This window comes from Alligator mississippiensis, chromosome 3 (assembly GCF_030867095.1).
Source record: "Alligator mississippiensis isolate rAllMis1 chromosome 3, rAllMis1, whole genome shotgun sequence".
Taxonomy (NCBI): Eukaryota; Metazoa; Chordata; order Crocodylia; family Alligatoridae; genus Alligator; species Alligator mississippiensis.
The window spans coordinates 149,242,594-149,258,340 of record NC_081826.1 but is presented as its reverse complement, the minus strand read 5'-3'; the positions used below and the strand labels follow the sequence as shown (position 1 = coordinate 149,258,340).

The window sequence follows — 15,747 nt, the reverse complement described above, 5'->3', positions numbered from 1 at the left end:
CTCGTTTTGGGCTGCTGGTCTGCTGCCTTTTCAACTAAGTAGCTCATAGCTGCTGGTGGCTAGAAAATGATATTTAGAAGTTTCATTTTGAGAAATGGCTTGGAGGTAAAGCAGAGATGCATTACAAAAATGGTCCAGGGGAACAGCAAAGGTTAATTGATTTCTAAAAGCCTGTTTGACATGAGTTTCCTTCAAGACCCACTGTCTGACACAGGCAAGCAGATGCACATTCTGGGAAATTGATAACATGTACCACACTGTTCTATAACATGAGATAAGATAGCATTAGGTTACAGTGCCCAACTGCAGGGTCCTTAAGATTTCTGGTTTTGGTAGATGGACCAAATTAAGAGAAACCCTAAAGCCCAAATTAGGATGTGTGCATGTGATGGGTTTGTATAACAAAAGAATGTGCTGACAGGACAGAACATGGACAGTATGGTGACCACAAGAAGACCAATCAATGATGCCTAGATATGAAGTCATCAGAAGGGGGGAAAAGATGCAAAAACAGGGATTATAGAGCCTCAAAGGAGCCCTGAGAGGGGAACCCAAAGCCACCATGAACAGAGGGCATACCACCAGCCTGTCTTGCTCACCCCACTGAGGGAACAGCAGTGGGCCTTGGCCTCTGACCTCCAGGTTGCTAATATCTGACATTCAAGAGAACCTCTGAGTGAAGCTCGTGTACTAGCCAGATGTCCCTTAACTCTGTAAACCCTGGGACTGGTAGATATGGAATTGTTTGCATTTATTCTTATCTGCTATCACGATTATATCAATAAAAATCACTTAATATCAAATGGATAGGTTGTGGTCGGTCTGAGGGTTTGGGTCTTCCTAGAACAAAGTATCTGGGTCATTAATTCCAGTGCCAACAATGGCTTCAGTGAAAAATTGGAGATGGATGCTATTGCTTGTTCATAGAAGTCTAGAGAAATAGGGTTGGAAGGGACCTCATAAAGTCATCTAGTCCAACCCCCTGCTCAAATCGGGATCATTCCAGCCAGGGCTTTGTTGAGCTGGGCCTTAAACCTTCAAGGATGGAGATTCCACCCACCTTTCTAGGTAACCCATTCCAGTACTTCACCACCCTCCTAGTGAGTTTGCTGGAATTTGAGACTATTGGCCATGTCCTATATGAGCACAGCAGACCTGTATGCAGAGCCATACACCATACATTCAGGTGTTCCCCATGTTCAAGGCAGCAGGGTAGGGAGGTTTTTTGACCCTGGGAGATCCCCAGGGTCAAAAGCAGAGACAGCATGCACCACCCAAAACTGGAGCCTTGTTGATAGCAGCCCTGTTCCAGCTGCTCACCAGGCTCCAAGCAGTGGGATTGCTGTGACTGCAGCTCCCTGAGGCCCCCAAAACCCCAGGTAAGGCTGCCGGGGCCATTCTCCCCTAACCCACCCAGGGTAACTTGCCATGTGCCCTCTGGTGCATGGCACAGGCATTCCCCAGAGACAAGCAGCAGGAGCTGCTGTTTCTTGTCCCCAGAGAAACAAATGTTCACGCTTGTGGCTAGTGTTGGCTATTGCTTGATATACAAAGCTGCTTGTTAATGTTGCTTTTGGCATAACTTTCAGTATGTTCTTTCTTTAACATTTTTATTTTCATGGAATCATGTAATCCATGGAGGGCTGGAAGGTACCTTTAGGAAGTCCTCTAATCCAATCACCTCATGGCAGAATCATCCCTATCCAAACATCTCATACAAGTGCTTGTCTAACTATTTCTAAAACTATGTAAACAGGGATACAACTGTCTGTCCTGCCACTGGACACTTGAGAGAAGGAAGAGGGCCATGCACCCTGCTAGAGGAAGGCAAAAACCCTTAGTCAAGGAAAATTTCCTTTTTGGTCCTAAATGTTGTGATCGGTCTGAATGTGAGTGTAGGGGCAAGACTTTCTAACCAGTAACCTCTGGATTTTAGACCCAGCAGGAGCACAAATGTGGAGCCCAAAACTGCCCACAGTGCTCTAAATGAGCTCTACCAGCACCAAGGGAAGGGGCACTATTGCCTCCTGTATCATGCTTCTGTTGAAGCTGCCAAACAAGCTAATGTGGTTTTTGGGCTGCAGTGTCATGCTGTGGACTCACTGAGTTTGATCCAATCTGCCAAGACCCTGAGATCCTTCCCTGTAGTGCTGTCATCCAGCCAGTTGTCACCCATTTTGTTGTTGGGAGAAGGGGGAGGCATTGATTCTTCCTGAAGTATATCACTTTGCATTTGTCTGCATTGAACTTCATCCTTTTTGTTCTAGCCCAGCTTTTCAATCAATCAAGATCCTTCTGTATCATGTTCCTGTCCTCCAGTATATTTGCAGTTCTTCCCAGTTTCATGCTTTCTGCAAATGTCTTCAGGAAGCTCTCTATTCCAGCTTCCAAATCATTAATAAACAAGTTGAACAAACCCCTGTGGGACTCCACTCAGCTGCCTGCCATTCTGACATGGATCCATTTGTAATTATTCTTTACTTGCAGATATTGAGCCAATTATCTGTCCACCTTTTGTAGTAGTTTTGTCTAGGCAACATTTCTCCAATTCGTTTGAGAAGGTTGTGTGGGACTTTTGAAAGACTTACAGAAGTCTAAGTACTATATCCACTGCATTCCTTTCATCCACCCACGTAATTACTTTGACAAAGGAAATCAATTTTGGCACAACTTGTTCTTAGCAAACCTATTTTGGCTGCTTAACATGAGCCTTCCCTCCTTCAGATGCTTGCAAGTGGACTTTCTTATGATATGTTCCAGTAACTGCTTGAGTATTGAGTTCAGGTGACTAGTCCAGAGTCTAGTCTTCCTTTTTGTGTCCCTTTTTAAAGGAGTCAGTCCTCAACCTTCCAGTCCTCTGATACTTTGCCTGTCTCCATTACTTGGTAAATGTTATTGCTGAGGGTCTGGTGATCATCTCCGTTTGTTCCACTGTCAATTTGTAATCTAAAAAATGTTAGGGATTATGTGATCTGTATGAGGACTTCAAGTAGCTATTGCCTATAAGTAAAACTTTGAAAAATGATGCTGGAACTGTTAAAATAATGAAGTTTACTTTTAATGAAAACTTTTTCCCTTTTTCAGTGTCAAGTTGGAAACTTAGCTGTGTCTTTCTTTTAAACAGTCTAAAGAAAACCTGACTTGGAGAGATGGGCCAGACTGTAACAAAGCACCTTATGCACTTGGATCCATAGAGTTTTCAGATCTGTTTTTTGAAGACTCATCATCTGAAGACTTTGCTCTCAATACACCAAAAGCAAAGCAGGTATTTGAAGAATTAGTGTTTTGTTAGGTGAGATGTCTTGAGCCTAGAAGCTCTTATCTCAAAGTATCTTTTCATTGCATACAACATTTATATTAAAGATCAGTGTAATTGGTGCTGCAGAAGATGCAGTCCCTGGTCAAAGGAACCTATAGTCTTTTTTTGAAGGTCCAATGGCCAAACCAAGTTCTGTTTTGTTTTTGTTTTTTCAATGAGAAATGGAGGACTTAATACTCAAGTTTGGAGAGGTGGTAGTAGAAGAAGGAATCTGGAAGAATGGAATGAGGTAGACATTCTGAATAGAGTAGGAGGCATAATAATAATCTCCAACAGGGGTATTCAACCTCTGGCCACAGAGCCACCTCATCTGGCCTGCAGGGCTGCCCACAAATCAGGAAATTTTTGGTGGAGGGGGAGCAGTGGCTATTTGATATGGCCAGCTCTCCCAAGCCACACATGCACCCTCTTCCTATACCTAATTAGTCCATGCCCCTTTTTTTCATCCTCCCCACTTCTGGATTGGGGCCAGACCATAGCCCCTTTTCATCCCCCCCCCATGGACCTGGGTCAAGCTCCTTTTCTACATGGGGCCAGCCTGCCCCCTGTATTTCTCTGCATGGCTGGGTGGTGCTTGCTGTGCCCACCCTGGGGGCCAGATCTGACCCACAAATCGACTAGGCAGTATCTATCCAGTCCACTAGGCAAAAAAGTTGGGCACCACTTACCTACAGTGTTTAGATAGTGAAGAAGTGGCTTGGACTATCAGACTGGCAGGGTGTCAAACATGGCCTGCAGATTGGATCTGGCCTATGGAGGTGGGCCATCCAGCCCATAGTGCCTTTCTCTGGCTGCCAGCAGCCAATGAGTTAATGCTTTGCCATTTATTCCCTGGGCACTAGCCATAGTGATGGGGCTTAAATGTGGCTGCCAAACTGAGCGTTTTCAGTTGCTTATGACAACTAAAATCTGGAGCTTTTGCATGCTGGCTGCACTGGCACTGCAAGCTCCAGCAGCCATAGTGATGGGATTGACTGGCAAAGCATCAACTTTTTGGCTGCTGCTAATAATGCAGTGATGGTAACTGGTAGTAAGAGGCACTGTGTGCAGAAGTTGGCCCTGCCTGTTCATGAGTTTGATATCCTTGGGCTAAAGGATTTACTTTTTGTTTAGGAAGGTATTTGGGTAATGGCTTATACGAGTAAAGAGGGTGAAGTGTGAAGCAGTGAATTTTTTTTTAACTACACTGATCTGACATGTAAACACAGTTGACTTTCAGAGCACTTCTAGCTTGACTTTATTATACACTGTTTCAGTATCAATATCTTTCTTGTATGTAGTTAGTATGACAGTATTGGTCATCCTTACTCCAGTTGCATCTCTTGTAGCATTTGAAGCATGAAATAAAACTGGACAATGGGGTATTCACGCCTCCAGCTCCAGTAACAAGAGGAATAGCATCAAAGAACTGTGAAAACAAAGAGAATTTTGATGCAGAGTCTGCTTTAACGAATGAAAACATCTTCACGTTTCCTGTTCTGAAGATGTCGGCTTGTAGCAGTCAGAATGAGAAAAGGATACGAACACCACCAAATCAGACACGTCCCTTCAAAGGTTTGTCTTATGCCACTAGTGGAAAACTAGTATTGAATAATTTACACAAAGAAAGCTACTTTCAAAATGTGCAAACTCTTTAAACATTTAGAACTGCAGAAGTTCCTAAAGAGGTTTGCTTTATCTTTTAATCCTAAATATGTATTATTCACAATGTACACTTAATGTCAGTTTACCTTGTCCTTGCTATAGGAGGTTAAATCATACACATGATCTAATCCTTCAAGAGGCTGAGAAGCAATGGCCATGTTTTAGCATGAATGTTAGTCACAGAAATCACCTCCTTCTAGTGCCTTTTACACAAATGTGCATGTCTTTCAATGTACTTGGGTTTTTTTATGGAAACTTTCTTGTAGTCCCCTACCCCTGAAATCTTATTCCTCTGTCAAGTTGTGTTTTTTTTTTTTTTTTTTTTTCCTTGGGCAACCTAGGAATGTGGACAAGATCAGAAAAGAAGGAAGTCCACTTGCTCTTCCCTGCTAGCCCCAAACTGAGAATGGAGGGGAAAAAAGCAAGCATGTATGTTGTCCATGTTCTCCAAGTACATGGATTTGGACAGGATGATTCCACTTCTCTTATGATTGCTATATTGAAGTCTCAAGTGGTAGGGCTGGCTCAGTTCTGCAGCAAAATGAAACTTTTTAAGCAGTGTAGCTGCATTAGCATAGTGTTCCACCTGGACTAATATGCTGAGCTTCTTGTTTGGGCTAATTAGCATATGCACTGATATGCTTTGTGACTCGGGCAGTGTACCTTTAAGGGCTTGAGCAGGCTGCAGCCCAGCCTGCAGGTGGGAGCAGACCCAATCAGGTGGTCACATGGCAGTCAGGCCTCTGGAATGGTGGAGGGCTGGGCAGCCTGGGTATAAGATCAGGCCCTGAGAGCAGAGCAGGCAGTTGCCCCAGGGATGTTGCTGAAGTAATATCTCCCAGCCAGAGGAGTTTCCTCCCAGAACTTCAGGAGGTCAGGGTAGGACCTTTGGGGAAGGGGGAAGTTCCTAGGGACCCAGGTGGGATTCAGAGCCCTTAGCAGGGGGCAGAAGCCTTGGGGTTGTAGGAAAGCCCAGCCTAGAATGAGGGGCTATGTAGACAGGCCCAAGTAGGAGGCCAGGATGGCCTATTGAGAGAGGCTAGCTAGACTTGGGGGGCAGTGAAGGTGGGCCAGCCTGAGCAAAAGGGTCTTTGAGTTTATGGGCCTATGGAAGGGCTAGGTTAGCCCCTGATTAGAACCGTTGAAAGCATGGGTGACTGAGGAAAGGCCTGAGAACCTAGGGAATTGAGCTGACCCTGGGGAGGTCTGTGGAGGGGCGCAAATGAGCCCAGTGCAGTAAAGGGCTGCTTTGTACTAGATCTGTGGGGCTCTAGGCAAGCCTGGTGTGAGACAAATGATTTATGGAGGGGCCCAGAGGGGACCCCTGTTGAGTGAAAGAGTCGACTGTTTGTAGATTGACCGAGGGCTCTTGAGGCACAGGCCAAGGTGGCAGAGAGCACTTACACTCCAACTGGCCAGAGAGTGAGGCCAGGCTCAAGTGAGTGAAGATCTCAAGGGAGAGGCCACCGACAGGAGAGCAAGGGGGTTGGTCAGCAAGCAGTCTGGAGTGACAGTGGCTGAAACTCTTCCATCTGATGAGGGAGGTATCCTGCAAGGGGCCTGAGAGATGGGGCCAATGACTGAGGGTTGTGTTATGAGGTGGAGGCTGGGACAGAGTGCCCAGGAGCCCAGAGCAGAGACCAGGGTGGGTGGGCCTGCAGTGGGTCCTGGGCAATGACCCTAATTCTATACCCTGCTGGGATTGGATGGTGTGGTCAGGCTGCCTGTAGTGGGGCAGTTTCCAGGAAATGCCATACCTGTGCCTCCCTAATGAAAGGTGAGGATGGGGCACTGGAAAGCCTTGTGGGTGACCCTGTGGAGAGGAAAGGCTAGAGGAACACACCCTGAGAGAGAAGCACCAAGATTAGGCAATATGCCATGGGGGCCAGGAGGACCCGATGCCCAAAGCCTGAGAGAGTAGGGCTTATGGGAAACTACACAGAGGCCGGGGGGCCTGAGGCCTAGTGGGAAGCCTGAATACAAGGGAGGAACAGGAAGGTTGACAGACATCTGAGGCCCAGGAGCCCCAGTGAGGGGGCAGAGTGAGGAGCAAGGAGCCCAGAGTGCGTATGAATAGAGGCTCCAGAGAGGGGACATGTAGCCCAGGCATGCATAAGGACACCTGAGGCCAAGTTTGGGCCAGTGGCAGAGTGCAGCCCAGCAATGGGGTCCAGACAGTCAAAGTGACTTTTTTGGATGCCATCTCTAGGTCATGGGACATGGTGAAGGGGAGGTCAGAGCTATGTATTGCACCCTTGGGATCAAGGCTCAAGGCATAAAATGGGCAGCCTCCTGCCTAGAAACAACTTTTTTTTTTTAGTTGCAACAAAGCTGTAGTAGGCGAGTCAGGTAGATGGACTGCTCTAAACAGCTGGCCGTGCCGATGTTGTGATCGGCCCTGGGATCTGCTTCTCTGCCCAGTACTGTTTAGTTCATGTAGACATCTTACACCTACATAAGCTACTCCATGGTAACTTTCCATGTGCTTGCTTTTAATTTGTGGAAGTTGCCCTATTTTGTTTCACAGTAACTTGGTCATGTGCCTGTACCTTTAAACCTTGAGGGGAGGGTTTTTCTTAAGAAGCTTTTTGCTCCTTTTAGATCAGGTGGTCTGTGTGAGTGGTCTTTAATCCATTTTACCTAATCAGCAGAACTCTCACCAGAATCCCAGTCCCTGACACCTATGCAGTTGAATGCCATTATAAGGTTATGCATGCAGCTGAGTTAGATCTGTCCTGCAGAACGTACCATTGTCATGAAAGTTTGATAAAAAAACAAGTGGTTTCCCTTTTTGGAGGTCAGGCTGAGTTTATAGTTTTGGGCTTTACTTATGCTTTAGTAAACCTAGAACTTTTATATTTGGCTTAGCCTGTTTAAGCATAATGGTCTTGAGAATCAGAAGTTTTACTTCAAAACGTGGATTGCTAAATCAAATTGAAGCACAGTAGTTTACTGAAATACTTGAATTGTCTAGTGATTAAACAGCCACTTAACTAGACCAAGTGACTGATTAGACTATAACCTAAAACCACCAATGGTGATCTTGAAAGATTGTTTTAGGGTAGTGATAGTAATCCTGGACTACTGCCAGACCTGCAGGACATGTTGCAGAAGTGAGGGAGTCTGAGCAAGGTGTACAAACTGGCAAGCCAAAAACTGATACCTGTAAACAAGATAAGAGTAATTCTCAACAGCCCTGTAATGTTAATACACTAAATGTTATTTACTTAAAGAAAAGAAAAAAAAGAGGAAAAAAAAAAAGAAGGTAGTTAAACTGGCCAAAATGACTTCTCTAAGGCTGTATACCCAGTCAATAACTAAGTTGGGACTGAAAGCTTTTTCTGACTTCTGTGCTCTAACCACTAAATATACTGCTTGCCATGAGCCTTAGGAATTTAGGGTGCTGGCAGATGTGGGGGGGAAGATATGCACTCTGCTGGAAGCAGTGGCACATACTTCAACTTGGCTCCACAGCATCTATAGAGATTGGGTGCTTCAGCAGGGCTCTGGTGCTTTTAGCTAAAGCTGATTCAGTCAGCTATTGGATAAAAGTGCCAAAAAAGCCCCACTAAAGTGCCCTGTCTCTACAGAGACTTTGGGAAAGCTGGGTGCAACAAATGTGCTACCTCTTCTGGGCATGCTCTAGACTCGGCATGGGAGTACACAGTTTAAAATAAAGCACTGTCTACAAGCAGCCTTAATGCCCTGACTAATCCTTCACTGTCTGAATCCTGCAAGCATTTAGTACTAGTGTTTTGCAGTTAATTTAGAATAACAACTTTAGTTTTATTAAGGTTACTGAGGTGGGAGGAGAAGGGGAATTGGTAGGAAATGCAAGATGACTAATCATGAAAATTTCTTGTTGAGGAAAATCCTCCCTTCCAAAAATCTTACCTAATTTGGGTTGGGTGCCTTTTTATCCCCCAGAGAGTCAGTGCACTAAAGAGACCCCAATTAAGAAACAGACAAACCCAGCAAATACAGATGAATTGGCAGCAGCAGTCATTAGCCCTGAGAGACGGTAAGTGCCCAGTTATTCATACACGTTTCTGACTTAAAACAGGACTGTACAGACCAGGAAGGCTTGTTATAATAGCACCTACAATTTCATTGTCTTGGTAAAAACGTCCTTAACCTTTTTCCACAGCCACTAGAAAATATTAAAGGCAAAAGGAAGTTTAAAATTACACACCTCGATAGTCTTGGATATATTCCTATTTTCCTTAATTACAAATTCACTCTTGCTCCAGTTCCCCAGAGGGTAGCTGTTTCTATACACAATTTCCTGTTTAAATCTCAAATGACTAGAACAACAATTCTCATGTAGTGTCTTAGATGCTGTTTAGCTACAATGTTTCACTTGTGTGTAGGTTTTTTTTTTATGCATCTAGGATCTTGTCACATTTTAGCAGTGTTAATTTTTTTTTTTTTTAAATGACTAACTTCCACCCATTTAAAAGATGGAAGCACTCATCATTTAAACTGTAACTGTGGCAGGTGTCGCTCAGTAGAACTGGATCTTAATCAAGCTCATGTGGACAGCAGTCAAAAGAAAAAACGAGCTAAAATGTTTGGAAGCCTTGAAAGAGGTCTGGATAAAATGATCACAATGCTTACACCAAGCAAAAAGAAACAATCCATAAGAGATGGGCCAAGGAAACTGAAGGTAAAACTTGTTAAGAAATTACCACTTAAAAATTTAAATAAAAATCCAGTGACTTCAGAAATACAGTAGTAAAGTCTTCAGTGATTTGGACAGCATTCACTCTGCTACAAAGTGCAGGTGTCTTACTGCATTGCTCCAAATCTGAAAATGCTCCACTTATTGCCAAGAGTCTGTGCCAGTTGTGACAACTGTTTCTGAAACTGTTGGCTGCCTGGCAATTGCTGCAGTTTTGTGTTTTGTTTTTTTTTCCCTCCCAGGTGATCTGTAACTTAATAGGGGAATAAAGCAGCAGTTAAGCACCTGCATGGAATTTTGTTCTTGTGGTCAAAAATACCCTTTTGCTAACAGTGGGCTAGCAGAGCTAGAAAGCAGTGACTCCAAGGTGGTATAAATGCAACTTGTCTTTGATTATTAATTGCTTTATTAGAGATGCCAATTCCATCTAAGCTGCTTTAAACTTTGAGGGGGTACGTTAGCCTTGAATGATATTTCAGGAAGCTAAACTTTAATGGCAATAACCAAGGCCTTTGGAATCAAGAGAAATCTGGGCTTTTTTCTTTTTTTTGAGAGAGATGTCTATATCCTGCCAAATGTTGGTTAGTACTTGAGGATCTTATCAAATGTCTTACCATAAGTATCTAGTGTATTAGGATTAGGTAGTGTTTTTGGCTGCTGACAGATATGGTGGGGACAGAATCCATTGGCTTACCTGAAGAGGCATTGTCAGTTTGACCCAGCTTACTCAACATTTGTATAGATTACATGCTTCATCAGGGCTTTTTGGTGCTTTTAGCTAATAGCTGATTCAATTGGCTATTGGATACAAGCCCCACTGAGGCATGTAATCTATACAGGTCAAACTGAAGCAATGCCTTTGGGCATGCAGTGCACTTCATGTGGGGATGCACAAAGCTGACAGTAAAGCACTGGGTTGTGGTGTTTGTGGGTAGTGTATTCACACCAATAAGCAGCCTTTGAGTCCTGCCACCCCACATCTGCAGGAATCGCCTATCTGATTTGTCTGCCCAAAATGGTATTGATAGCCTGTGTTTTGGCTCTCATGAGTGTCCAAGCAGAAAACAGTAAAAGGATGAAGACCAGAACAGCATTTACATTATAAATCTTAACATGTTGCTGAGATTGGCCACAAGCCTTCAAGATGTATATGGTGTGATTACTTGGTATTTTCTATTAATACTTACAGAAAATTCTTTCTGACTTCTTTAGTAAGACCTTTAGCATATTGTGGCATGCAATGAAATGCATATTAAAGCACTAATATAGTGTTTTTGTGACACCTCTTAATCCTTTAGATTACCTATAAGAATATGGCTATAGCCTACAAAATTGTAATGCTAATACATCTCAGTGTGCAGTATTAAGATGCTTTAAATGCACTGAATTAATGACTTGTACACAACTGCCATGAAATGGAACACCTTTCAAAGTGTTCTCTTGCAATCTAAAAAAAAATAAAAAAATACTTAGTATATTATACCAGTCTTCATCTAGGCATAGTCTGTGGAGCTAGCAGTTAAGACTGATAGAGACATGGCTTTTAATGCCTAAAATAATTCTACAAGATGTACATCTTCAATGGTCTAGGTCCTTGAGCTATTGTTGTTGGGACACCTGCTGACTATAAAAGCTGCTTATTGGTAAGAAAACAGTTATGTCAATTAGGACTATAATACACGCAGCTCTGCCATCTTGTAGTCCAAAAAAACCTTTTTGCCAAATGACATCTGTAGTACTGCCAATCTCCCTCTTACATATCCAGCACACATTGGGCTACAGGCTGGACCTATCCAAGTTGAGGCTGTGCTAGGAATGAGAAACTTGGGAAATAGCAGGGAAGCAGGTTCCAGATCTGCTGTGCTCTGAAAGGCTTCTGGACTTCTGTATCTGTTTCCAAGGTCCACAGTATCTACAACATTGCTATTTCATTTCTAAATGCCTTGAAACAAATGCAAGAGATTTTAAAGTTCCTGGTGAAGCTCTGACAAAAACGTGCATATATTGGCTTGAACTGAGGCATCCAGAGGAAATCTAGTTGTATTTTTTTGTCTTTTTCTTCCTTAGAGTGGCTTTTGATTTGTACATCCCAGAAATAGATCTTTTGAAAACCAGGCAAAGCACCTGTGCAGCACTTTGCAGTTAGTTCACAGTATTTGCCTACAAGTTTCCATGTTTAATGTGTGACAACCTGAATGAAAGATGCTTTGGGTATCCCATTTTAAATGTGACTTCTAAAACAATTTCCTTTTATGTACAGTAGTAAAAATGTAATCTTAACCATTTTAAAACTTGATAGGTAGAATTCTGACACCCACCCACACATGGCATACTGCACAACTTGTAGCCCAGGAGAAGGGGTTATAGTTACCTTTTGTCTTCCCAATCCTAGTCTGCTCCAGGACTTGAATATGTGCCCTGTGTATTAAAGCATTGTAGCCTATTGGATTTCCCCAAGAAGCTGGAACTGCTGCATACTATGGCCAAGTCTTGGCATGACCACTGGAATTTACAATAAGATCCTGGGAGGACAATTTTGTCAGTACTATAGCTTAACACAATGGAATCCTCCCCTGATTAGTTACAGGGTCCTCTAGTGCTCTGGTCCTCTTTACCCAGTGTAAAATGCACAGAATAGAATTAAGACCTCACCAACTTTGCTTCACACCCGTTGTCAAGAATGTCCATTCTTCATACTTAAACTATGTCTGTGGCCCAAGGCTGCACCATGTTTCAGAATTTGAAACAGTATAACTTGTTTAGCTGTGTAATATGCTGGGTTTATTAGTTCTGGTACAGCACTGCTAACACAGCTTATCTAGATCCAGAGCTAGCATGTGCAAAACTAGCTCAGGTATCTCCCTACATTGTCTACCATGTAGACTCTAGTACGTGAGCTAGCATGTTCACACAAACTTAAGATATATCTCTGCACAGCAGTGTATTATGCCATGAAGACATACCTTAAGGTTCTTGTCCCATTGCTAACTTCCAAGAATGAGATGTCATTGAAACTAAACATCTGCATTGGTGTTTTTTGTTTTGTTTTGGTGGGGTTTTTTTGTTGTGTGTGTTTTTTTTTTTTGTTTGTTTGTTTTTTTACTACTTGATATAGAAAAAGTTCCACTGTAGCAACTTGCCCTGTGAATCCATGGTGTTGGAAATAAATATTAGGGACTCTTACTTTTCTGACATATAATATGTTTCTAGGCTCATTATAACGTGACCACTACTAAACTATTAAATCCAGACCAGCTGCTGAATGAAATAACTACCATCCTTCCAAAGAAACAGGTTGAATATGTGCAGAAGGGGTAAGTATAAAAATATATAAGACAAGACTTATGGTTTTTGCATAAGCAGCTAGTGCTAGAGTCTATCCTCCTTTTATTTCTATCATACTGCCTTCTTAAAATATTCTATTCCATAAAGGACCCATATCCAGCCTCATAATCCACAATATTTCCCCATCTGGTTCAAATAAGATATTCCAAAATTTCTTTATTGTGCCACACATACTATCCTAGTTGAAGTAATGTGAACCCCAGTACATATGTATGTTACTCAAACACTTGAATAAATGTGATGGACTATCATGCCAAGATTTGTTCCCATTTCTGGTAAATGGTACTGGTTAAGAAATGTAAGATGTCTCCACTTCTAGTTTCCCAACATTTGAACTGTGAATTACTGTATTTACTTGTAAATTGGAGACATTCAAGAGGAGACAAGTTTCCCTCCCCACCCCCCCCACCCCCATCAGCATGGGGTAGGGGAGAGGAGCTAGTCTTAAATTCAATTACTGGCTTGGGGCAAGTGGTTGCTCAGTTCCAGCTTTGGCCCTTTGGTTCTGGGCTAATGCTGGAGCTGAGCTGCCATCTGCCCCAGGCTGTAATTAACTTGTTTGGTGGGGGCTGCAGCCTACACCCCAGCTCCATACCCTCCACCCCTTTACTCCCCTTCTCTTTTTCCTCCCCCTTACCTTCTGGTCCCTCCAGCCCTAACCCTGCTGTGCCAGGAGCTGCTGCTGTTTCTCCCTGGCCAAGCCAGGGCTGTGCTTCTGTTGAGTGCCCTGGAGTTGGCAGAAGGTATGATGGGGGAAGAAGGTAGGAACAGGCAGGGGGTGGAGGGAACAAGTTTGTGGTAGGGGAGGCAGGGGCTGGACTGAAGCTGTGCTGCTGCTTATCCCAGAGGAGCAGTGCTGCTCCAGAAGGTAAGAGGGGGTGTAGGGGCAGGCACAGGCAATGGGGAGCAGGCTGCAGAGGGGAGCAAAGGGGTTGGGGGAGGTTGGAGGACAAGGGCAGGGAGCAAGGACTCTCACTATCTTCTGCTTTCTTCACTGCCACAGTAGGGGGGGGGGGGGGGGGGTGTCAGAGCAGGATTAAAAATGACCTTCCACTAATTAGGGTCTATGCATGGAAAATATCAATGCACTTATTTTCCATGTATAGAAGCTAATTTATGGGGGGGGGGGGGGGGGCTGTCTTATCGGGTAAATAGAGTATCCCTCCCCTCATAGGGTCACTACTAGTCTTGTTTAAAGTGACTTTTTTTAATTCTTAAATGAAAGTCTTTAGTTATAGTATCTTAATCCTGTGGTGTTAAACTTTGATACAAAAAAGATACGCTTAACTGCACCGAAATGGATCTATAATTTCAATGACATGATTCAAAGTTCATACCCTGGGCTTTTGCTTCAGATTGGCAAGGGATGAGTTGCAGTTGGCCCCTAGCAATGCTGCATCTGCAGTTTGGCTCAATTCCTCTTCATCTGGACAAATGCTGCAATATGAGCCTTATGCAGGAGTTCAAGGGTACCCTTGGTAGAGGAATGTTGCTGTCTTATCTGTAGACCATACTCCTTGGAGAAATATTAAATCATCCCCATGCTCTTTCACTCGTTAACCATTGATGTTAATTGTTAGAAAAGACAGACTGCAGCTGTTGTGGCTGGGAAGGCCTACACTCTCCATTTAGTAGTTCAGGATAAGGTGTCAAGAGGAAAAAATAGCTTTAATTTCACTGAGGCCAGGTTGAGAGGTCGACCTCTTTGCTCCCTGTTGAATAGCAGCTTTATGTAGAAAGCGTTAAATTTTTGGTGGATGTCATCTCTCTCTAATTTTTTTAACCTGTTGGATGTTTTGCACGACTAAAACTTTGACAACTCTAACTCCTATTTCTCTTTACTTTTTGTTTTGTACAGGTACACCCTGAAGTGCAAAACACAGTCAGATTTTGGCAAAGTGACAATGCAGTTTGAGCTGGAAGTATGCCAGCTTAGTAAACCTGAAGCAGTGGGTATTAGGAGGCAACGGCTTAAAGGTGATGCTTGGGTCTACAAGAGATTAGTGGAAGACATCCTGTCTAGCTGCAAGGTGTAACTTGCGGATGGCTCACATCCTAATGATCAAAGCCACTGTGAACTGGTTTTAATCATTACACACCTTCTGGAAAAAACGGTTCAAAGAACAAAGTTTTTATTTTTAAATAGATGCTATTCTGTGAATAAAAGTGACGTACCAATCTGTATCTGTCCTTCCCTTTTTAATCATGTAGCTTTGTATATTTGCTCTGGCTTTAATTTTTTCTTTTGTCATATATGGTTATATACTCTATTCTGTAAATGTAGTTTCTAAAATAAAACTTTGCAGATATGCTAAGCTGCTCTTCTGACTTCCATGTAAAATATAAGGTCCAAATAAGACATAATAGTTCTTATTCAAAAGATTATTTTTGGTAGATCTTCAGTTATCAAGTACATGTTGGGTAGAAAACAGATAAGAATTCATTTGCATAATTCTTTTCCTGTCTCTGCTTTAAGTAGGATTTATTGCGATCGTTAACGAAGTCACAGCTGTGGTTACCAGAGTTAAACTATATGCTCAATATGTTGAACAAAATAGGATTGACTTCAATAAATATGTTAAGTCAACAATGCTAGGATTTAAACTATGAACTCGTATAAATATTACAATATGGTAATTTATTACTAAGCCTCTATGATGGCTAACAATTGTGTGTTTTTGATCTTGCAATAGCATTTTGAAAATCAGTTATTAGAGATTCCACTAGCTTCTAAGCCATTTTAGAGGCATTCCAAAAT

General features: G+C 42.9%; 1 protein-coding gene across 3 annotated transcripts in view; it reads left to right on the top strand.

Annotated features, from left to right (window-relative positions):
* Positions 1-15,304, top strand: part of MELK (maternal embryonic leucine zipper kinase) — a 43,954-nt gene extending 28,650 nt beyond the window's left edge. For all 3 annotated transcript variants that reach the window (XM_019490807.2, XM_006272848.4, XM_019490808.2), the window contains exons 13-18: positions 3,125-3,265; positions 4,648-4,873; positions 8,891-8,984; positions 9,461-9,629; positions 12,855-12,958; positions 14,848-15,304. In XM_019490807.2, coding sequence (XP_019346352.2) covers positions 3,125-3,265; positions 4,648-4,873; positions 8,891-8,984; positions 9,461-9,629; positions 12,855-12,958; positions 14,848-15,025 — 912 coding nt within the window. In that variant the 3' untranslated portion in view covers positions 15,026-15,304. The remainder of the gene's footprint in view (positions 1-3,124; positions 3,266-4,647; positions 4,874-8,890; positions 8,985-9,460; positions 9,630-12,854; positions 12,959-14,847) is intronic.
* Positions 15,305-15,747: the final 443 nt, after the last annotated feature.